Genomic DNA, 25079 nt, shown 5'->3' with positions numbered 1-25079 from the left:
TAATATGTGGAATTTAAGAAACACAACAGAAGATCATAAGGGAAGAGAGGGAAAGATAAAACAAGACAAAATCAGAGAGGGAGACAAACCATAAGAGACTCTTAACCATAGGAAATAAACTGAGGGTTGCTGGAAGGGAGGTGGATGGGGTAATGGGGTGATGGACATTAGGGGGCACAGGATGTAATGAGCACTGGGTATTATATAAGACTGATGAATCACTGACCTCTACCTCTGAAAATAATAATACATTATGTTAATTGAATTTAAATTTAAAAAGGGATTTTAAAAAAGAATGAAAAATGGTATCTTGTTCACTGTATATAAAAAGTTGCCTGGTGAAAAAACAAACAAACAACAACAAACACACACACAGACACAAACCTGCCTGGCCACATAGTAAATAGTTAGAAATATGAAAAGTAAATGAATGATGATTATATTTGCGTAAAAATTAGTCATCTTCCTTAATCAAAGGAATTATATCTCTACTGAACCCCTGTGTATATATTTGCTTTCTTCTTTCATCTAATTGAAAATGGGAAGTGGGATCATCAGTGTGTGTGTGTATATGTGTGTATGTGTGTGAGTGTGTGTGTGTGTGTAAGCAAAACAAACCTTATCTGCTCGGCTCCAAATGGCTTTGGGAGGTGGCTCTCCAGTGACAGGAATCTCAAGACGAAGCTTGCTTCCTGCAATTACTGTAACTGTATTGTCAGCATCAAGACCATCCAGGATGATCTTAGGAGGATCTAGAATATTAAACATAACCTTTGTTATCAGACAATCATTTCTGTGTGAATATCTGGGCTAGTACTTTCCTAGTGGTAAATACTGGTAGTAACCAATATTTTATCTGGCTAAAAAGAATGTAAGAGGAGTCAAAGTAGTAGGTGCCGGGGACCTTGCAAAACAACTTCACTATAAGACTTCATAAGAATCAACTATTACGATTAATGACATACCAATTCATACATTTTTTTCTTTAAATATCACAGTTTCGTATGTGTTATATTTCCAAAGTAAGCAAACAACAACAAAACATGAATATAAAACTCTGCAACGATTCATCTACTCACCAATAACATGAACTTTGGCAGGCAAAGTAATAGAGTAGGCATCTGGTGTAAATACATATTCACCTTCATCCTCGGTGAGAGCATTGGCTATCACTAGCTTGTGGATTCTAAGGAAACAAGAAAAACATTTCTAAGAATTTACAAAGATTTAGATAGCTTACCACCCAACTGAAGAGATACCTGGCCTTTATCTGATTAACTTGTTTAGTGCTAGCTGGAGAGAAAGATCAGGAAATCTAGAGAGAGAATATGAATGTGAAGGCTTAATTATCCTATTATTGACCTACACTGAATATTCATTTTGGAGTTTATGAAATTATCTGTATGAATACAACCTGCTTATCATGCATGCAAGAGTCCATTATTCTTGTCTCATCATATAGCTTTTAAAAAAGACTGAAATATAACATCTCACCAGTGCCACACTTTAAGATTTAAGAACTTACCAAGAATAATCTTGACCTTGGCTTTTTATCCCAAATCTAAAAGCAGTAGTTCTTAACTCTCTGGCGGGGGAGGTGGTCAGTGAATATCTGATGGACATCATGGATCCTCTCTCTAGAGAAAAGTGTGTATTTTTGTATACACAGACCTTGCTTTAGAGGATTCATGATCTCCTAGGATCCATAGATCCAAGGTTAAGAACTTTTGCCTTTTAAGATATTTGCTAGATTACAGGGTATTATGTCCACCCCCAAATTGTGGGAGGTCACATGACACTTACTAGTTAGGGACTGTTAATCCATTTTGATTCATTCCTTAACTAGGACTCAATATCAGTCCTTTAACCTCATGTTTAGATGGAAAGAATCGGTTAATGGCTTTTGAATAGACAAAGCACGAAGTCATGAGGTGCAGGTAAAGTTTCACTGGTAAGACAGGACGTAGAACAGAGAAATCGCATGTTCTTGCTATTTGGAAGCAAAGAACCAGACACAGATCCTCTCTTTAGGACAACTCTCCAATCCTCCTCACCAAATATATAATTTAGGAAGTGAAGAGAGAGGATATGGGGACTAGCCCTCCCTTATGAGTCACCTGACTTGCTCACCTTCCCTTGTGAACAACCTTTAGACGGTCACTTTCCTGAACAGGTAGGCCATTTTTAGTCCATTTTCCTGTTATGTTTTCAGAGACTTCACACTTCAAGCAGATTTCTTTTCCAAGGTGTACAGTTTGATCAGTCAGAGGTGTCAAAACCTTCAGAGGTTTCACTACAGAAAAATAGATAATTATAGGTGCCAAACTCAAACTCCGGAGAGGCCAAGATGGTTTTCTTGTTTTGAAAATGAAAATGTGTTCCAGTGCAATTGATATGTTAGGGGGCAACAGGAACATAACAAAAATTTTGTGTTTGATGATGCATGATTTGATTCATGAAAAAGAGAAAACAGCACCCAGCTGACTGAGCTAGGTAAGAACACACAAAATGCACTCACACACACGTCGAACATTTACCAGCTCCCTGAATTCACCCATGTGGTATGAGCCACACTCATGCACATCTGAAATTACCACTGTCCATCGAATTTCAAATAGCCTCTTTCCATCACTTCACAGTGGCTCACTAGCGGCAACACTTCCAACACCACTTACACAAGCAAATTCCAGGTCTCGCTTAATGTAAAGTGCCATATTTATTAACTATTTGACATGTGTAAAACTGTGATACTGTTTTTTTTTTAATTTGGTTCTTCTTTTTAAAAAAAATTTTTTTAATATACGTCTGACAAAATTTTTGAGTGCTGTGCCCATAACCTCACCTTCCCCATTAGTCTTGTGGTTTTATTGCATGACTTCATATAGCTCAATGATTTTAGAAATGCCTATGTTGCATTATAGCAGAACTGACTGCAGTTGCTTTATTTACTTATTTTTTTGGTGTGTGTGTGTGTGTGTGTGTGTGTGTGTGTGTGTGTGTGTGGTGTGTTTTGTTTTTGTTTGTAATTGCTTTAAATGAAACAAATTTCAGGTAAGGATCTGCCTATGGTTGAAAAACTTTTTTCACAGTAAACTAAAATGGCCGCAGTTCTGTGAAGTATAAGGAGTGTAACTGACATAACCTCTGAATAACCCAGGGATCCTATGGATCACAACTGGACTATGAAAGAAGTCAGGAAGCAGGATTTCTGCTGTATGTATTATGAAACTTCCTGTGAGATTTGTTATTTTAATTCTCATGGGTAATTGGAAGAGACAGACTCTGCTGTTGAGGACTACTATTTGGAGGCATTTGGGGAAGTACATAAATTCTCGTATGCCTCTGGATCCTGGTAGCAAATAATTTCTTACAAGGTTCTCATGTGAGCCTTCTTGGTTTGAGCAACTTTCTTCACACTCCAAATATAATGCAGAATGTTGAATGTTTATTTAATGGATAACAAATTCACCCATGGGTTATGCAAACATCAGGATTTTATATGACATCTAAGTATTTACCATCTATTTATGTGGTCTTGGGATTAAAGTATTTCTTAACTATTTGGATAACTTCTCTGGAAGGTGATGTTTATACTCCCCAAAACTGTGTTTTACTGTTTTTTCCCCCTTTTTAAAATTAACATATAAGGTATTATTTGTTTCAGAGGTACAGGTCTGTGAATCATCCATCAGTCTTACACAATTCACAGCACTCACCATAGCACATACCCTCCCCAGTGTCCATCACCCAGCCACCCTAACCCTTCCCCCTGTTTTTACTATTAAATTGAGTAGTTGGTTTCTATCTCAGAGACCCTGACTGATGTGACATAGACACTCAGTTAGGATGGAATCCAATTTTACATATTTAAAATTGCCAGAAGTAGAAATCAAATAGGTTGAAATTAAAATTGAATTAACAAATGCAACACCAATAGTTAGCCACCTTGGAAGACATCCAAGGACATCTTACTTACAGTCGACACTGAGCTTAGCAGTTGATTGTCCTCCTGTTGTCATTACAGAATATTCTGCACTGTCAGCCTTTGTTGCTCCTTCTATGATCAAAATATGTTTTTTGCCTTCAACTTTAATTCGGTATCTTGATTTTGGACCAGGGATAATCTCCTCACCATTCTTAAACCTGAGTTAAAATAGATTGAAAAATAGATTTTAAAAAGAGTTTTATAAAGCTTTTATAAAACTCTTTTTTAGGAGATGGACATTTTTGGTCTTGGTTTTGTTTTTTTTATTGTTGTTTTTTTCTTTTTTTTTTTTTTTTTTTTGCTATATCCTGGGATCTAAGAACGATTTGTTGAATTAAAGAATGTATGGATCATTATATCAAATGGATTAATAATATAACAAGTAGTGTCTGAAAAATTACATTAGAAGAATGTAAGTCCCTTCTTCCCATTCAAGATCAATCCAATGAAGATGCTAAGAGTGGATTTTACCTCTTGACCCACACCAGTAAGAATAGCATCATTTAATTAAAAGTTAGCTATGATTCTAGATTAGAATAAACATTCTACTCTGTGCCAATTACTACAGATACATGCTGTGTAATTTACTATACTGCTTAATAAATTATTTCATTTTAGGATTCTGAAACTCTTTGCTTTAATTTTGAGTTTACTCACATAGAACTTGAGAAAACATTCCCTATCCAGACAAAAGAAATGCTTTTATTCTTTAAAGTAATTGGTGATTTTTAGTCTAAAATATTTTCCTGTAGTACTGTAACAATAAGGTAACTGTGAATTAAATGAAAAATATATATGTAAGTTTATTTTTTCATGTAGGTTGCCAGCATGCCGTAGTGAGAGTAAGCACGGTATAGAAGTTAGGAACATCAGGATTTAGAGTCTAACAGACCCGGGCAACTGTAAATCACCCATTTCTTAGTAAGTGCCTACTTCCCTACATTATCAATCTAGATTTCCGGATTGCTTTCCAGCTTCATAGGTGAAAAAAACCCCAAGTATCTTCACAGTTTGAGTTACCACTTCTACGAACACAAATGAGATTGCAATTCTTTTCATATGTGTAAAAGCCATTTCCTGTTCTCCAACCATGAAGGCACATTTTTTCAATCTATTAAAAGTGGACAGACCTCAGGAAAGCTATTTACCATTTCACATTGGCGTCATCTTCAGATACCTCACATTCTAATTCCACTCTTTCCCCACAGTAAGCATTCAAATCTTCCAGCTGTTTGGTTACCATAATTGGAGGCTCTAGTGTGAAAAAAGGGGGAATCAGAATCATAAATGTTCAAAACCTGCTCATGACCACAGATTTGTTCACAGATTAAAGACCAACAGTAAGAAAGTATCATCCACCATAGGGCTATGGTTAGATGGTGGTAGACAGTTGGTGGGTTTTTTTTTTTTTTTTTACAGCTTTTTTTGGCAAAATAGCTGGTAACCCTGAGAAGGTTTTCTTAATTTCCTCAAATCAAAACAATTATTGTTCTGGAAAACAGGCAAAACATGTATCAAATATCCTTCTTTTGGCAAATGACTAACCATGTGGTAGAAATTTCTGATGAAGGAGAATCTATAACGGTATGATTCTTTGATTCTGGTTCTAGATGGATGATAGAGATTGCAGAGCTGTCTGTATTGAGAAGGTTCATGGACACCCTCAGGCTCTCTCACCATGTTTAAGTCAATGATCATCTTCAGCACCCTCCGTGTCAAACATTGATACCCCTTTATTAATGAAGCTGGTTTCAAGAGAAATCTATTTGTAATCAGCTGAATGTGTGAAATGAGGACTATCCAGTAGAGTTTGCTGGGTTTTAGAAACTATATCCAGAATAATTATATACAGCTTGCTTGAGTCAAAAGCATAAGACATTTGGACTCAGCAGTTTTTTTCTCCCCTCAGCTTTTCTAGTCTTCAACAAACTTGACGATTAATTAGGATAACTTAAGATAATAATAATTAATTATTATTAATTAATAACTGCCAGTGTAGAAGAGCTTCCACAGAGTCAGAGTCAATCTAACACCCAGGCTAACCCATTTCTAGAGGTACTATTACCTCTGCTCTGGAGCTCCAGAGCTCACCTTGTCATGCTCATTTTAATTACTACCCCTGGGAGGAAGAGTGCTGAGGCTGTTCAAGACTACAGTAAGAGATTTCATTTTACCTCTCACAAAGAGCTCGGTGGAGCATTTCTCATCACCAGCTGTCACATAGTACTCTGAGTCATCAGTCAGTGCACAGTTATTGATAAACATGATTCTTTCACATCCTTTATGTTCAAAGATGTATCTGTGTTAAATAGGAGGGAGAGAACAGTTTGTGAACTTGATTTTATTCTTTGCTTTATTACCAGCAAATGTGGCTTATAATTCAGTAATGTTTGAAAGTCAGGGATATAATTTTGATCTGTAATTTATGTAGCACATCCTACGTAGTTAATAGAAAACATGAAGCCAATTGTTATCTTTCTAATGCATAATGTAATACATATGCATATTTACATATAATATATAATTTCATTTTTACATATAATATATAGTTTCATCTATAAATTAGTACTCATATATTTGTTATTTAATTTTTTTAACCCATTGTTGGAAAATGGGGTTGGCTGAGGTTGTCAGGGAGATTTAGAACCCTGTACATTTTTTTAAATGACCAGTTCTTTTACTTTATAGGTAGACAGGGACTCAATCTTACTCATTGATTCATTGGTTCCACTCATTGCCTAGTGCAGTGTCACAACAGATTTTGTTAGGTGAATAAGTGATTATACGGTTTAAGCAATACTATGAACTTAATCACTAACATAGGTGGTAATTTTATATAATGTGATGGTCTTTTAAGTGAGCTTAAGAACTAGTGTTATCATATCATAGTAAGCACCTACTGAAAAAGGACTTGAGCATTTGGAAACAAAAAACTAAAAGCCAGGAATATCACAAAATTTAATTGTCTGTGACTAGATTATGGGTAAGTATATTTGGGCATAATAGCAGACTAACAAGTTCTCATTTGGAAAATTCTCAAATTGAACACTTTAAAAATAAAGCATTACACAACATTTTCTAGATAAAGATAACATTAAAATTGTGTTTTTGGTAAATTCAAGCCACTTTCAAGAGATTTTTATCAGACTAAACAGTATCATCACAAAGTCACTCTGTAGGCATGGCCCCATTAAGAAATTGGAAACCACCTAAATGTATTCCAGAAGTTACAGATTTTCAGGATTAAAGTCTTTTGTAAATGTACATGTGACTCCTGTTAACTTAAAAAAATATACTGGAGTTGAAAATCTCTCAGGCTGAGAAGGATCTCTGTAAAGTAGTTTCATAATAGATTAGCGATACCATCAGACATCAGGGATTAGTCTGTTTCCTTCATTTGAGAGAGGGCCAAAAAATAAAACACAGTCTTTAGATGCTCTTCTGGAAAACCATAAGTTCTCTAATTGTAAGGTGTTATTTCCAGTTCTTATATCAAATATGTATTTCAAAATTTTATTTTAAAAATTGGGAGAAGTTTGATAATGCTCTTGACATTGTATTTTACAATAATCACATATAATGTATATTGGCACATCTGGAACTGGAATCACTCAAAAATAGTTTGTATAGAATTAAAACAAAAACCAAGGTTGTATTTATATAGCACGATAATTTTAATGGTTCCAAAATATATGAAAAGTTTTTACTCTCCCTCCATATGATTTTGCATTAAAAATGTATTATAAAATGTTTTTATTCCCAGAAAATTGAGTCAGACTACTGTTAGATTTATATAGCTATCACTGATTATTTTCAAAGGCCACTTACTTTGTACTGGGTCGAATTTCTTGACCATTTTTATACCATTTCACCTCCAACTTTGGGTCTGCCAGTTCCACAACAAACCTTACTCTGCCTCCTTTATCAATTTGATATGCAGGATCAAGAATTTTTGCAAAAGCTGGTAGAGAGAAAAAGCAAAACTATGTCAGTATGTGCATACATACACTGTAAACTTAGTCGATGTGTGTCTAAGAACCTGAAACTAAATGAAAAATTGAAACTTGAAGTAGAAAAAAATTAGGAATCTTCCAAATTATCCTCTATATTTTAGAATTCTGTGTTGATTTATATATGACAAGATGGTCTAAAAATTTGAAGAGAGTCCACATGTTTTTGAAAGAAACATAAGAATTATTGAAGAGCAAAGAAACTGAGGGCTGCTGGAGGGGAGGTGGGTAGGGGGATGGTGAAACTGGGTGATGGGCATTAAGGAGGGTACATGATGTGATGAGCCCTGGGTGTTACATGCAACTGATGAATTACTGAACTCTACATCTGAAACGAATGATGTGCTATATGTTGGCTAATAGAATTTAAATTTAAAATATGGAAAAAAGAAAGGAAAAAAATAACTATTGAAGAACCTTTAAAAGTGATTGTCCTAATTCTTCAGGAAATTATAAAGCATCCAAATGAAACTGAGCTTGAAGAGCATGCCTGTTCTTCTAGCAAGATTACTATCAGGATCATTGGCATTCTACTTGTACGCCCTGTATATGATAGTTTTTTTAATCACAGAGTTTATGAGATAAACTCAATGACTCATAAGATTAAATTGAATGCCTTTGACTAATTGAAATAGTAGGCTTATCAAAGTTTTCCTACTGTGGAAACTTCCCCAAATAATGACACATTTAAAACACTCCTTATATAAAAATGGTTAGGATCTTGGGATTAGAACACTGTAAATGACAAAGAACATAGTAGTTTTAAAAAAAATCTTTGAAAGGTCCTAAGCAGTTGTTAACTTCTTTGCTTGATTTAATCATTTTTCCCTGATTTTAATATAATACTCATTTAGACAGTTTGGAAGATACACACAAGTGTGGAATGCCTCATGAAATTTTTATGCTTGCATTTCCATCATTCCAACTTTGTTATACCATTGTTTAATCAGTTCACCTCCTCATACCTTAACATAATAAACACCAGCTTTAAAAAAGTTATCTATCATTTACCTCAAGACATCAATTGAGAGCTAAGTGATAAGAATTAGATGGGCCAGTGTGAGGAAAAGAGATGTCAGCTTGGCATTCACATGTTTGTGACTATACCATCTCAGACACCTCTTAATAATAAAACTTCAAAAAGTTTTGAAGCTTTGAAATAGTGGGAATGGCTGAGTTATGTAAACAAGCAAAAACAAAACTCTTCTGTATTTCTTTGGGTCTAATTGTTCAACCAGTTTACAGGGAGGTTTAGAAATAAAGGGCAGATTTTTAAAAAGAGGTGGATAAATTAAATAGATAAATTCTATATGGACACCCAGGTTGAGCGCCTAAATAAATAAATTCTATTTGGACCTTAACAAACAATAAACAATAATAGGACTGATATGTTACGTTTTTGTGTCATAAAACGGATAACTGACAATGACCAAGTACAGGAAATTTTGAAGAGCTTATGAACAATTTAAAATGTATTTCTTTTTTTAAAAATTTAAATCGCAACATTTGAAAGTTTTTAAAGAGATATTTAAAACCACAACAAAATGCAGTCACTTCAGATCTTTATGCAGAGGAGCATAGCTATTTTACAAAATAATCTGATTACTGCATTTGGTGTGAGAAGTGATTTCCCCACTCCCCAGTAAACGAGTAGAAGAATACGATGGTAAAACAAAGGAACATAGAATAGTTCTTGTAACTCCTAAGTAAGAATCAAGAATTTGAGAGGGAGGGAGATGTGGAGGCTGGAGAAAGGGGCCACTAAGAAATCCCCAGTGACAGCGAAGGTACTTGATGTTCCATTACGTGTTGTATGTGGTACTTGTAAAGTAAATCTCCATTACCTTAAACTTCCGCTAGCTGTCGGCTACCGTCCTAGCTACTGATGTGCAGAGCGAGGAGCTACTTCGCCTGAAGTCACAGGTAACGAAGAGAAGGGTAACGACTGCAAATGCCACCCCACCCGTCCCCACCTCAAACCCAGCCAGAGACCGGAAGGTCTGCTGCATAGAGGAGGCGGTCCCCGCAGCCACACCCCCCAGAGGACTCACCTGCGCTCTTTTTCTCCACCCTGCGCATGCGCTTGAGCCGCTTGAGCATGCCGCGCAGGTCGGTGATCCCGTACTGGAAGGCTATCCTCTCATACTCGTTGGGGTTCGCGTTCTTCAGCAGTTCCCACACGTCTACCTCGGGTTCTTCCTCCTGCTGCTTCACCTCCCTAACCGGGGAAAACCATTCCCTAGTTTAGTAGCCCCCACCGGCCCTTAACGACAATGAAGGTCGGAGTATGGTACCCATTTCTCGGTTCAGGGTTAAAAGCCCCCCCACCCCCTTTTTTAAAGCCTGAGTACGTAGAACCCGCAGTCTCAAGGAAGCTTTCAGGCAGTTAAAGATTAGATGTATGCACCTATATTAGCACCCTCGTTTTCCTGGTTAAAAACAGAATATTAGGAATAGAGAAAGAAAATATTCTGAATATGTTTTTATTTATTTTCACTTGAAAGTGTAAGGAGAAGGTGAGATTTTGAGGAATTTAAGATCAGTTGTCACCTAGGATATGGGTACTGAAATAATTTCGAAAAGTGGATCGGGAATGAGAAGATTTAAACATTGGTTTATGAAAGAAAAATGATCTCTACCTTCATTACTGTACACATTCTAGCTATATATGAAGACAGTATAAATAAGTATTTAAAATCCTAGGAATTTGCAAATAGCAGTTTTCCTATCATATTAGTAAATGTGCACACTAATCATATTTTGCTGTTTTTTATGCAAAAAAATATTTGAAACTGCCAGAAGCTTTTGTTTTGTTTTAAATATGAGTTTTGTGGCTATATTGACTTTTTAACAAAATTTTTCTAACTTGACAGGGGAAAAGGAAAATGAAGCAAAAAATTCTCTCATATTTCATCTTAAAGTACGGTCTTGAACTTTTTTGAAGCAGGTTGAGTATGAATTATAAAAATATAAATGTTAAACTGCAAAGCAAATGGCTAGGTTCCAATGAACAAAGGGAAAGTAACTTGTTAGTGTAATTATCAAAATTATGACCCAAATTTTTATCACTGACTAAAGAATATACAGAGAATATAAAGAACACATATGAGTAAGAAAATATAAGATTTCAAATACACGTGTCTGCCGTTATTTTAAAACTAAATGAAAGAAAAACTCAAGAATAAACACTCTTTAGGGAAAGGGCCCTAGTGTAAATGCAAAATGTAATTTAAATTGATTTCCTTTGCTGGCTAAATAGTCCTGATTTTTTTTTTTTTTAAGATTTAGTTGATGGTTTCTATCAAATTAATTTGGAAATACTATAGTGAGTGCTTATTGTGAATAATACTGGTTTGGATATGGTTTTCCAGGAAAACTGGCCAACAGGTCTTAAACACTGGTGTAAAAACAGATTCATGCTATCATGTTAGCATATGATGGGTTACATATGTTTGCATTGTCACACTAATTATACCTGTTTCTGCTTTTTTTTTTTTTTTAAGGAAATACCAAATTGTAATAGTAGGGAAGGGGAGGAGGATGTAAATATTGACAGAGAATTTAAGGTAGAGTTAGGCAAGGATGACTTTTGAATGTCTAATTTACATTGTCATGTAAGTCTTTTTGCCCAGTGGAGGATGATGCTGAGGCAAATCTCCTGGAAAAATGGAAGGAAGTGAGAGGGCATTGGTCCATCAGTAACCTTTATGAGAAGACTAGGCAACACCATTAGGAAAATGTAACTCTTAAAAAACTAAAGACACGGGGCACCTGGATGTCTCAGGTAGACATGGACATGACTCAGTAGAGCATGGGACTCTTAATCTCAGGGTCATGAGTTTGAGCCCCACACTGGGTGTGGAGCCCACTTAAAAATAAATAAATAAGTAAATAATTTTTAAAAACTCAAGAAACAAGTATTATCTTCATATGTCAATGAAATCGTAATTACACCCTCTATTAACACAGGTAAATTGAAAAGCTTAAGAAAATTGTCCTGAAGTTGGAATATCGGTAATAACTTGCCAATTCTAATAGGTCTATTGCCTGAAAGCAGTCTAAATTTTAAATACATCCTTTAAATATTTTGTAGGAAGTTTTGGAGAATTCCAATTAAAATGTGTCTGTATGTATCTATATATTGTCTCTGTAGATGTTTCTTCAACTACTTTATTAATGCTCTATTTTTGTCACAGTCCAGCCTAAATATAGTCCTCAAACTATAAAACTATGCTATATTACATTGTGTTAAATTTGTATTTCAACCAATAATTAAGTATACATTTCAGCCATTAAGTATACATTTCAACCTCCTAACACTGGTGAAAGGATTCAAAGATACCAAACTAGATTAAAATAGATAGGAAGCAGCACAGGTAAAACTCTGAGACATACCTAGGTCCATGAGGTGAATATTTATATAAGAGAAGCCAATATAAAGATCATCATTTTCAGTGTGATTTCTTAAGTCACTTTTGTTGACAGATTCATAAAACTGATCATCCTCACAATTTTTTTTTCATGAAAACACCAAAATATACCTCACTCTACCATGTTCTTAATCTTATCAAACTTGGTATAAACATACCAGTGACTTCTTGCCTATTCCTTCTTTTTCTATCCATTACTTAATTCAATTCCAAATTGCAAGAAGTATTCATTATTTTTTACTAGAAAATGAGGTTACCTTAACTCATCCAGAACATATCTTTACTTACCATGGTGGCTGCACTTGGCCCTATCTGCATGGTTATGTTAAATTATAGTAGGAAGAGGGGCACCTGGGTGGCTCAGTGGGTTAAAGCCTCTGCCTTCGGCTCAGGTCATGGTCCCGGTGTCCTGGGATCGAGCCCCACATTGGGCTCTGTGCTCTGCGGGGAGCCTGCTTCCCCCTCTCTCTCTATCTGTCTGCCTCTCTGCCTACTTGTGATCTCTGTCTGTCAAATAAATAAATAAAATCTTAAAAAAAATTATAGTAGGAAGAAAAAAATTCCATAGGCACCACTGATGCCTTTTCAAGCATTGGGATAGACATATATAACATTTGCAGTACTTACATCTACATCAAAATTTCTCTAACTTAATGGTCCTAGTAAAGTACAAAGCAATTATAGAAATTTTATATAGAATAAAAATTTCAAATATATATGTATTTGACATATATATACACACACATATGTGTGTGTGTATACATATATATAATCCCATAACGAGATACTGCCTAATAGATTTAATCTGATTTAGTTCATGTCTATTTGAAATACTCTGGCTTTGTTCAGGTCAGGGAGATCTTTTGTTGTAGAGAAATGTTGGTTGTAAAGATATTTATTCTGGTAGGGATTTTGCCACACACTCTTGGAGGAGTAGAAATGGTGTCATTACCACAATGAAAACACATGCAATCACAAATCAGTAGGGAAACACAATGATTTCTAAAGTTATATTGGTAGATTAGTATATCATATTAAATGAGTATAGTCTTTTGCTAACAACAATTTAATTATGAGTCAAAATCATAATTAGGGGATGTAAAGAAAATGAGAACTGGAGACCTATTGGCTGCCCTTTTTTTTTTTTCTCATTTTTTTCTTTATTCATTTTGATCATGCATTAGATTTCTTTTACTCTGCAAACTACTGCAGTAGTTTGGTCTTTTTTCTTTTGTTTTTCCTTCTTAATCAGAGCATGGGGTTTAATAATCGATTGTGTCGCATCTTGATTGATTCATGTGTGTGTGCACATGCTTGTGCCTGTGTGTATTATGTCTTTTTGTGAATATAGGCTCTTCAAGGGAAAAGGTCACATTTTGGTGGGAGTGAATATTTGACACATGCTATGAGCCAGCCTCTTACATAATTGATCAACTAGTCACATAATTACACATAAATCACATAACTGATTTAACTAGATTTTGTTCTCCACATTTATAGATGTGGAAATAGTCTCAGAGAGGACATGTAATTTGACCAAAGTCATGCAGTTAGTAACTAGGAGAGTTGAGACCCACATCCATATTTTTATCGGTACCTTTTTCTTCCCACAAATGCATATCCAACCCTTTCTGTGTGCCAGACACTGGAAGGCACTGGCACACACATGGCACAAAGAAAGCATTTAGCGTTTTCCTGACTGAGTAAATGATAGCAGGAGGAAAAAAAATGTTCTTTTCTCAAATTCTCAATTTGTATTATAAACCGAATCACCCAACTTTCAAGGCATATTCAGAGTGGTATTTCTTACGTGGAGTCACAGGAAATGAGCTGACTTAGAGGGAAACTTGGATTTAGGTCCCTGCCCCGTTTCTAAAGCGCTGTGTGACTGAGGGTAAGTCACCTGACATCTCTGGTCTTTGGTTTCTCACCTGTAGAATGAGGAAGGGTAAGGTTCAAGGTTCACGGAGGGCCACTTCCTATACTATTGCTTTAAATAAATTTGGGGAATTAATAAATATTATTTAGACTAATGATTATTTGAAGTATCTAAAGAGGGAAAGATGTATTTTATACTGCCAAGGTCTCTTGATTGGCTAATATCCATTGGTAATCAATAAATTGCACCTGTCAATATTTCTGTTTTCAACCGAATTTTTCATTCACAGGGACTTGGATAAAGCCATCCAACTAAACTGAGAATGATTAAGCCGTCCAAACTGAGATGGATAAAGCCATCCAACTAAACTAAATAGAGTCCAGTTTATTACTATTTGTGATTTGTTGTGAAGCATATACACTTGGGCTTCTTTAGTAACCATAGAAAGCACTAAAAGTAATAAAAAGTGAACCTGAAAAGCTAAATGAAAACGAATATCAATATTATATATTATTAATTTAGAATCATAGTTTTATTATTTATGCACAAATTTCATATTTAAATAAAATCCTAGCAAAAATCAAGTTCTTTTTGTTGCACTATAGTAAATATCCGGATATGTATAGCTTCACATATAACACATATATATGATTATATATATGCATATATGGGCAGAAATCCTGTGAGATGGTTATGTACTGAATATCCACAATTAAATCTATAAATTTTATTGTAAGAGAACAATGTTAAGGGAGTGTGAGTGATAATACTAAATATTTATTTCCATTTTACTCCTGTATTTTATCTCTTCTAAAATGCATATCTTTTGACATTTTAAACATCTTAAATAAGGATGTATCTTATAATCAATAGTGTGTCATAATAAACTCTTTGGGGCAATTTTTTCATTGCTTAGTAATTTATGAAATACAGGTATATATTCAAATGAATTGTGTCTTAGATTTGATGGAATACAGTTAATCATAAATACTGTTTTAAAGTAGATCTGATATATATATATATATATATATATATATATATATATACGCACGCACACACACATATATACACCTGCAGAGACTTTTACCAAAATTGTGAAATTGATTTTTTGGTAAAATATCAAAGGCAGGGGAATAGAGGTTTTATTTATTTGATCATGACAAGGAATCATGATGGAAATGATAGAAATCATCAGAGAAATCAGAGACTTCTAGGTATTTAGGTCTTCTGCTTCAGTTTTCAGATCTCCTCATCCCCAACTAAGAAAGATTTAAAAAGATTTAAAAAGAAGGTTAAAAAGCATCAGCTGAAATCTTTAGCAGATTAGTATGCACTGATTTCTCTGTCTCTTTCTTAGTTGACTCTGTGTTATATTCCATAAGCGAAACACATTTTAGGAAATGAGAAATTCTTTGAAAAACATCCACTTTAAACTTGACTTCTCTGAGTGGGTGTCTAAAAGATTTCCAGGCCACAGCGCCTCACTCCATCGCTGGGTTCTCACCTACGTTTCAGGAGACCACTAAAGTCAAGTTCCCCTGCATCCTCTTGACCTTCTCCACTGTCATTAACAAAAGAAAAGCAAATCTGTGTTTAATACGAAGACATATACACACAGTTTCCCCCAAACACTCTACATATAACGTATATGCCATTTCGTACCGGCACACAAGTCATGGGACTAAATCAACACAAACTCTTTCTTTTCACACAAGTGACATTTTAAGTTTTGGAGTATGTACTTGTGGAAAAGTAAACGTGAGAAACTTGTGTTACTCTACGATTTCAGAAGACATATTTTTGAAGATTGCGTATATGAAACTGCTTGGATTTGTGTTAAAGCAGAGTAACACAAATGAACTTAAGCCAAGCAACACAAAGTACTTTGTTTTTCCAAGTTGGGGTTTCTAGAAACATACCTATGTAAAAAGCAAAGGACTTTTGCTGATCTCTGTTATTCAGGTCAGAGATTGGCTTGGAGGACGAAGTATACCAGTGTCAAATATATAAGTACAAAGCTTATATTCAAAGGTAACTTCTTTGTGTCCATCAATAGTTGAATCAGATAATGTGATACCAACATAACATAAAAATGGAACTAGTGCAGAGCTTTTCACGAGATGCATTCCTTTTTGTTTTAAAGGGATATCATTGTAAGCTTTTCACTCTCTTGTTAATATTTATACCTTTTAAAATGTATTTTTCAAAAATTTGTTTTTGAATTATTGATGAACCCTTTACTAGGAGTGCTTTCCTACTGAGAAATGCATCTTAAATTAGGCATGCATTGACCTTAATGATTTCATATAAACTCTAAATAGAAGCTATGGAGCTGACATTTAAATGGCACTACGTATTTACTTACATGTTTAATTTTTTAATGAAGATTTTGTTTCCTGCTCTTTACAAATGTTAGTTATGGTTTCTAAGAAAAGAGTCTGCGGGTTTAAAAACAGTGTGTATAACACGTAAGTTATAAGAATTAAAGTCAAATAATGTGTTTTCAAAATTTCTTTAATAGTAGGTATTTAGAGAAGACCTTTTGAAATAAACCCATTTCTATTCTCTTAAACCACAAAACTTAGTGGACTCCATCTCCTTCTCTTAGAATATGCTCATACATTGGATGAACCTACTTTTGGACCCTTTGCATTTGTTGAACATGGGGTGAAGGAAAGTGGAAGGAAAGTAATAGGAATTAAGCTTATGACTTAAAAAAATACCAATTGATTGATCAGGTAATATTAAATATATTTTTAAGCAATTAAAATGTTCATTTATTCATAATTTAGGAGAGAAATATGCCTTTTATTAACACACTAAATCATTGCTTTATAATAGTTTGGGATGACTCTCCTTATTCAACAAAACTAAGCAGATTCAGTCTTCAGAAGAACAAAATATCTGCTCTCATTGATGAACTTACATTATAGAAGAATTAAGTGCAGAGAGTAAAATAATGTCAGGAAGGGGCTAGTTACATTTCTTATAGCCTAGAACTTTTTTTTCATTTTTATTCCTTGTCCCCACCCACCCCTAATTTTTCAACCTTGGCAACTGCAAAATAAACCAAATAAGTATCTATATTTTATCTTTCTACAGTGTTCTTTGTTCTGTCAGACTCTGTGGTCTTTCGTTTAGCAATCCAATATTTAAATAGGGCTAACTTCAGTAAGTAGCTAATTGTGATTTTCTGGACACATGATTAAATAGCTCCATAAGTAATTTCTAGATGAAAAACAATATAAATGAAAGTTTTCTGACATTATGTAACTGATGCTTTATTATTATATACCTTTCTTGGCCATCTGGTCAAAAATAATGCAATTAAGGAAGAAGCCACATGTGAAGACATAAGAGTATGTTTTTATAAGGCAACTGTGAAACCTGGAAAAATGGGAGCTTCACTATGACAAGAATATTCTAAAAAATGATCAGTTTATACATTAAACCTCTGGCTTTTCTAGAACACTGACCTTTGGGTACACAGTATGTTTGACTACAGTGAAGAGGTGCTCTCTCTGGGATACAGAGTGTGGAGGAAGGGAATGTGTGCTTTGAAAACCCTCTCCACTTTCTCATTATACAGAAGCTACCTAAATTCCCCTTTTGAAGTTACCTTCTCTTGAAAGCAGATCTGATGTCAATGTTTGGAGTAGTCCCGGTAGATTCTTTGAAAGGAAAGAAAACAATAAAATAAATACCCATTAAGTAGGCAGTTTTATGCTCAGTTCCTTTCCAGGCTGTGGGGATTCTTCAGATGGAAGGAATACCAGGTGAAGGGGAAGTGGGGATGGCTCTCCTCCTGGATGGCTGAGCCACTGAGGTCTCATACCTCATCCTCCTTCACACAGAATCAATGTGGGGACTGCAGGAATTACCATATCCAGTTGTCATTCCACCTGCCTTCCCACTAGAATCACCTGAAGAACTTAAAAAAAAAAATCAGCTTCTTGATCTCCTTGTTGGAGATTTTGATTCACTAGATCAGGAATGGGCACCAAGAAATCAATATTCTTCAAAAGCCCTTCAGGTGATTCTCAGAAATGCCAGGTTGAAAAGGCATCACTCAGCACCAGATTCCCACTCAATACAGAAATCTCTACAGCACCTCCATGATCACCCAGCCTTTATTTCAGATTTCTTGAGATGGGCCTCTCACACCTTTGCCAGGCTATTTACAGAGCTTTACATAGAAAGCTCATGCTAAAGTAAAGACAAAAAATTCACTTCCTCCTAATTCCTACCTTTAGATTCTAATTTGTCTGAAACACTTTTTTGTGACAGCACTTCCCCTATTTATGTGTTGTCTATGCCTGGCCTCCCTCACACTACATTCAGCTGACTAGGGTGTTGTTTCTGAGTTCTTTATCCTCCTGGGTACCATACTCTATAATAGAGATCCAGGTTGATGTGTGGTGACCATGGCCAAAGACATTACTCCAATTGTGGAACAACTAACATGTTGCAGAGAGTAGTGTTATTTCCTAAACCTAGGTCCTATACCACTTATAATAGCCCAGTATTAAATTACACCAGCTTTGGGGCGCCTGGGTGGCTCAGTGGGTTAAGCCGCTGCCTTCGGCTCAGGTCATGATCCCAGGTCCTGGGTTCGAGCCCCACATCGGGCTTTCTGCTCAGCAGGGAGCCTGCTTCCTCCTCTCTCTCTGCCTGCCTCTCTGCCTACTTGTGATTTCTCTCTGTCAAATAAATAAATAAAATCTTTAAAAAAAAATAAATTACACCAGCTTTGTTTCTTGTAGCTTTATCACATTTTGGATTCGCCTTAAGTTTATGATCTTTGCTGCCAAGTCACTTTCTCTTCGTGTACTTATAGAAGTGGTTTTATTCCCCCCAATCTACATGTACACCTTTACATTTACTCCTGTTAAACTCACTCTGGACAGTATACAGCACATATGGATGGATAACTTCCCCATTGGACATTAGTCCTTATAAGAGAAATCCTCCCTTCCACCCAGATATCCTGACATCCTTGTACCATATAAAATTTCCCCCAAACTTAGGTGGGAATAAGTGAACCCAATGAAACAGGCATGTTCAGTAGAAGAAAAAATGGCTCCAGCCCTTATCTGGGAGATTGAAGGAGTAAGGTAGCATGAAGAAGAGATACTTAGCAGTGAAATCCCTGAAATTCCACTTTAAAATTGCTTCATAACAATTTAACTCAGCAGGCTTCCTGAGGCTACCACAATCAGAAACACAGTTTGAAAGAAAACTTTATTTTCAAAATCTCAGAGTATTAAATGACTTTCTTCTCTTCTATCCCCTCACACACCATGAAAAAAAAAACCCACAACTATCCAGACAAGAAGACTCTCTTACCGTGTACTTCAAGATCGAATGTGCAGCTGTCAAACTTATCCTTATAGCTGACCTCACACCTGTAGTTTCCTGCATAGTTCTCTTTGGCCTTGATGATCTGCATCTCGAATGTGTATATCTGCAGTGAAATGCATCAAGCACATTTCAGACCCACCATGTCAACAGAAAGAAGCTATCACATTTTGATGATTTACGAAATTCCTCAGCATTGGCTTAAAGCTGTGTCTGTATCTGGGCATTCCAGCCCAGTGTTCTCAACACGGGATGGGTCAGTGTGATTCCCAGCCCTAGGGCACAACAGGGCAACCATGCTTAAGTGCAGACACCAGGAATGATAACTCTAGAGAAATTCTCTGGAACTGAAATTTCTCAAAGCTGAACTTGAAAATGACCTTCTCTCCACATGGAAGGAACAACTTAGCCAAGCCCCTGTGCCAGGAGTTAAGAGCCTTACCCGAGTTTGCCTTTCGAAGGTTTCCTTCAGCTGGAGGTGCTTCCCAGCTTTGCTGGCCAGGTCCATCCATTTCCCTTTGAACCATTTGATGGTGGGTTTTCTAAGAAGATCTTCAGCCTTGACTTTAGCTATAAAGGTGATATTTGCACCTAGAAAAAGCACAAGTGATTCAGACTGTGGCTTAAAAATTGCTGTTTGTTTTGGGAAGGAGTTATAGAGTATAGACTGTATAGACTATATAGTATAGAGTATAGACTGTATAGACTATGATGTGACTGGTGTCCCTGGAGTTGTGCCCTGAATTTTTTACGCATGCTCTAGGAGTCCTTAGGATACTCCAACTTGTTCTGCTTTTGAGGTTTAGGAGAAAGAAAAGGAGAAATGGGTTAATCGGTGGGAATAGTTTCTGTTTGGCTTTATCATATATACATGAAATAAAAATAGAAAGTCTCATAAATGTATGGCTTTTTTTCTATCCTTCTTATTAGGTAAGATGATGGGAAGTCTGGACTTACATGACTAACTATGACTAAATGAAACTAATCTTTTTAAAATCAACCTGCCTATCTGTTTGTATTGACTGACTGGACCCTAAGGTCATCAAAACTCTAGCCCAGCACTTTGACGTCTTCCAGAAACACAAGGGAACAAATATTCCCATCTACCTGCAGTATGCTTCTGTATTATAGATCTGAAAGAAGTAATTTTAGAATATAGTCAGTTTTGTGCTCATTTGTTGTGATTACAATATATTCCTTATAAAAATTTATTTTGCAGGGTACCTGGGTGGCTCAGTTGGGTAAGGATCTGCCTTTGGCTCAGGTCATGATCCCAGGGTCTGGGGATCAAACCCTACATGAGGCTCCCTGCTCAGTGGGGAACCTGCCTCTCCTCCCTCTGCTGCTCCCTCTGCTTGTGCTCTCTCTCTCTCTCTCTCTGTGTGTGTGTCAGATAAATAAATAAATAATTTTTTAAAAATTTATTTCATCAAAATTCCTGGACCCCCAAGTCCTCTCTAACTTACCATACTGTTTATTTCCTTCATGGCACTTGGCCTTTGTGATTACCTGTTTGTCTAATTTCTTGTTGTATATTCCTCCCAGTAAGACTGTGAGTTCTGAATGTTCACATGTTATACTCAGTGCTCAGCACAGTGCCTAAAACAGGTGGTGTAATCAATATTTTTTGAATGAGTATCTCCAAAGTTGAGCCCCCGTCCCACTAGTTTCCTCTGAGATACTACACCCTATCATACGATGTGTATGCAGATTTGTAATCATCTTATGGAAGGAGCATGTCATAATGATAACAAACACTGGCTCAGAGCTTTAAGATATACCAGGTGCTGTTCATTGTACTTCACAAGTAGTACTCCCATTTTACAGATGAGGTGATTGATTTGAACCCAATCTGGCTCCAGGGTCCAGGCACTCAGCTACTATGAAATGATAGCTGTCACTCTTCTTTTCAGGCTATAAAAAGCAGGATTTAGGATATAAATACAAAAGAATAGTATTCATCCATAAAAAGGAATGAGGTACCAATTCATGCTACAGCTTTAAGGAACCTTGGAAACATTATGCTAAGGGAAAGGAGCTGGACACAAAACGTTGTATATTGTGTGGTTCCATTTATACTAAATATACAGAATAGGGGAATCCATAGACACAAAGCAGATTAGTGGTTGGGAGGGAGGAGAGAGGGACGGGAGGGAGAATAGGGAGTAATGGCTTAGTGGGGTACATGGTTTCTGTTCGGGGTGATGAAACTATTTGGGAACTAGAGGTGGCAGTTGTACAACACTGATAACCACCGGTCGTTTGTTCACTTTAAAGGTAAAGTGCATGCAATGTGAATTTCACTTCCATTTAAAGAGAAAAGTAAGACTTCATGCTTTGCACTCACCAACTTTCACTGATCCTGACTGAGGCTTTTCCACGAACAGAGTGGACAGCTGGGAATTGGCATTCTGCTTGTCTTGTTCCTCCCCAGCAGGTGATTCACCTAGAGACCATTCTAATGAGCAGAAAGGAAGAAAAGGATCATTTCAGGACCAAGTTCTTCTCAGGCAGACTTACCTGGGTTTGTTGTTCTTGTCAACGCTGAGGCTTTTCTTTGTCTAATAAACCTGGATAAATATAACATCATTCTCTCCATCCCTCTCCCCTGCAGCCATCAGGAGAGAGTGACAGATTCTCATTCTTACAGGGATGCCTCTTTCATGACAGGGTAAAGAACATTTTGTATTCCTAGAAATAGTAAAACTTTTCAGGTACATTGTTACTCTGTGTTTGTTGGCAGCCATGGTTTGTTTCTCCATTCTGTCTGTCTCCTAACAGATAAACAAGTGGGAAGTATACTGTATATTGAGGCAGTACCACGTCATATTAGGTGAATGACTATAGTGTGCCACATCCATACAACAGCAGAACTGGAAAAAACTAAAGGGATAAGTCAGTTTGCTAGTCAACTGGGAAGGATCAAGCAGCCAAACCTGGCCTGGTATTCCTAGATTCCTTGCTGCTATAGGATTAGATAATTCCATTAGGGTTGTATAGATGAGGCCATAGTTGGACAATTAAGTAAGGGATCATGACCTGCAGGCACAAATTTCAAGAATACTAGATGCAAGAAAAGCAAAAAAAGAAAAAAAAAAATCAATTCTTTGAGGCTTTCCCGTGAAGAGAGAGAAGCTGAAAGTGAGGTTTGTTTTCATTTTCTAGGTTGCAGTCCAGGTGCTTAGCTGGTGTGAATCAGCAGTCCACTCCAGTGAGGAGGGCAAGGGAGAGAACTGAAGACATTCCCTCTGTCTCCACGAGCTAAATGTAGAGAAGTTCAGTTTCAGCCACTTAGTAACTGGGGAAAAAAAAAAATGCATGGGTGCCAACTCTGTTAATGATTCTTGAAAAGAAGGAAAAACATTTAGTTATTTTAGTTTTCGTGTATCGATCATGCTATTCATGGAGATCATCATGAAGTGATGTGAACTTTCACAATGAAGTTATGCAATGTAGTCACATGATTATGTGGGGGGTGGAGTGGGGTATGTGTATGTCTGTGAAATTCATAGTAATAATGAATTGTGGCCACTCATATTTGTAATACAACTTGTATTGTCTTTTTTTTTCCTTTTTATACCTACAAGTACCTACAAAAGTGCCTGGTCCATGAGGCCCACAGTAGGATTGTAGTAGGTCCTCAACATGAATTTATTGAATGGATTGTAGTGATTGATGACAAGAAGCATTTGGAGGCTTTTATAAAATGTAATAAAGTTCTATGGAAATGTAAATTATTCTCTAACTTTAGCAGATCCCCCAAATGGAGATTTTCAGTTTCTTCATCTCTGTGCATTTGCTAAATGTTAAAAATGTCAGCTATAATGACCACAAATCTGTGGTATATGTGGTTAAGTTACTGTATGTATGTGTGTCATGCAAAATTAATTATTTCTCAATAAATTAGTTTTCTTATAAGAAGGTACATAATGAAAGATTGCTAAAAAAAAAAAAAGCTACAAATTGAATAAAACAAAGATTAGAATCAAAACAGCTTCAAGAGATGAGGTCATTAGTGACTATATTAGGATGGCGTCCGGACGCCTTACTCCAGGCGAGTGCTCACCTGAATCTTTTCTTTCCAGGGCCCGACTACCCATACCTGAAAGGAAAGCGTGATTTGGATGATACAAGGGCAAGGAGTGAAAATGGAGAGCTGACTTCAACCTTCTTGGATTCCCCTAAACCCCGTCTCTCCTCATGATAGGGAGAAAGAACTAGAGTCAGCTTGGGTTGAAAATCAGTAGACCTTCAACTATGAAAGCATCTATAAAAAGTGTGTGTCTTATTTAAGAAACAATAATAAAATAAAATAACTCAAATATCTAAAGAACAGGGGATAAGGGCATACAGCTGGAAATAGAACAAACATTTTGTCCTTAAAATTTATATCCAAGATTTACTAATCTGATTTAGTTCACAAAGAAATTCTCCTTTTGTTTAAAAAAAAAAAAAAAAAATCACCATTAAAACCAAAGTATCCCTCCTGGGCTGACAGGGGCAAAACTTAGTGCCCCTGTTCTGCACACTGTGTCATCAAGGTTCTCTGCCTTTTCTTTTTCTTTACTGTCAATTAACAATAATTATAATGTGGGGTAAGGTGTTGGAATTGTCCTAACCTGGAGGCAGGGCACTAGGTGGGGAGGCTTCCTCTTCATCTGAAACAAGAAATAGGAATAAAAAGTCAAGAAGAAAAGGATTTTGTCCTGAGTATCCTGCAAAAAGAGAAAGCTGAAAAAGAAGAGAAGAAAACACAAAACGCTTTAAACTGATGAGTAAGCTTCAGAAGACTCAGTACCTAAAAGATTAAACTCAATATTTCAGATCAAAAAGAAAAATAAGTAAGTAAATGGATGAGAGAATAGAGAAATCCTCTGAAATTGTAGATTGAGAAATGAAACTCTGTGCAAATATTTCATGTGATTGTACATTAGGAAAAAAATTAATGTTAAAAACCAAACCTTGACAAAGTCAACAATAGAGGTGTTTTCAAGTTCTTATTTTGTAACCTAAAGTCAATGTCAGACATAATTCATATGCCATAGTCATTTGGACATAGACATAAAAAAGCATAAATGAATGAGAACTTAGTCTCTTCTGCCCCTGAAAACCTTGTGATTAATTCCCCTTTTATATTTAGGAGACAAAAGGAAAAAGTGACTACATTAACTAAGATAAATAAATTTGTCACACTTGCTAAATTTACCAATATTTATTTTAGGAAATTTGAGGGCATTTTCCCATAATTATATTAATGTTGGTATGCTGTATGTTTTTTTAATCCTTATGAAAGCATGTTTGTAAAATTCAAAATATGCCTTATATTATTTATGAACAGAGGCACTGAATATTCTCCTTTTCTAAAATGTCTGAATTTCAAAGTGTCTTTACAATTTTAGATGTTTAAATAGGCATTT

The 25079-nt window shown here is 35.9% G+C and overlaps 1 protein-coding gene across 4 annotated transcripts in view; it reads right to left on the bottom strand.

Moving 5' to 3' along the window:
- MYBPC1 (myosin binding protein C1) overlaps positions 1 to 25079 on the bottom strand; it is an 87182-nt gene that overhangs the window by 34968 nt on the left and 27135 nt on the right. For 3 of the 4 annotated variants that reach the window (XM_047741284.1, XM_047741285.1, XM_047741286.1), the window contains exons 4-18: positions 24282 to 24320; positions 23729 to 23764; positions 22010 to 22120; positions 20105 to 20253; positions 19651 to 19768; positions 17924 to 17975; positions 15809 to 15865; positions 10047 to 10213; positions 7814 to 7946; positions 6160 to 6284; positions 5134 to 5239; positions 3977 to 4143; positions 2131 to 2293; positions 1080 to 1186; positions 619 to 752 (exon numbers count right to left, since the gene is read on the bottom strand). In XM_047741284.1, the coding sequence (XP_047597240.1) occupies positions 619 to 752; positions 1080 to 1186; positions 2131 to 2293; positions 3977 to 4143; positions 5134 to 5239; positions 6160 to 6284; positions 7814 to 7946; positions 10047 to 10213; positions 15809 to 15865; positions 17924 to 17975; positions 19651 to 19768; positions 20105 to 20253; positions 22010 to 22120; positions 23729 to 23764; positions 24282 to 24320 (1664 nt within the window). The remainder of the gene's footprint in view (positions 1 to 618; positions 753 to 1079; positions 1187 to 2130; positions 2294 to 3976; positions 4144 to 5133; positions 5240 to 6159; positions 6285 to 7813; positions 7947 to 10046; positions 10214 to 15808; positions 15866 to 17923; positions 17976 to 19650; positions 19769 to 20104; positions 20254 to 22009; positions 22121 to 23728; positions 23765 to 24281; positions 24321 to 25079) is intronic. The other variant, XM_047741287.1, reaches the window with a different exon arrangement.

Source organism: Lutra lutra, chromosome 8 (assembly GCF_902655055.1).
Source record: "Lutra lutra chromosome 8, mLutLut1.2, whole genome shotgun sequence".
NCBI classification, from domain to species: Eukaryota; Metazoa; Chordata; class Mammalia; order Carnivora; family Mustelidae; genus Lutra; species Lutra lutra.
This window is presented reverse-complemented; position numbering and strand designations above follow the sequence as displayed.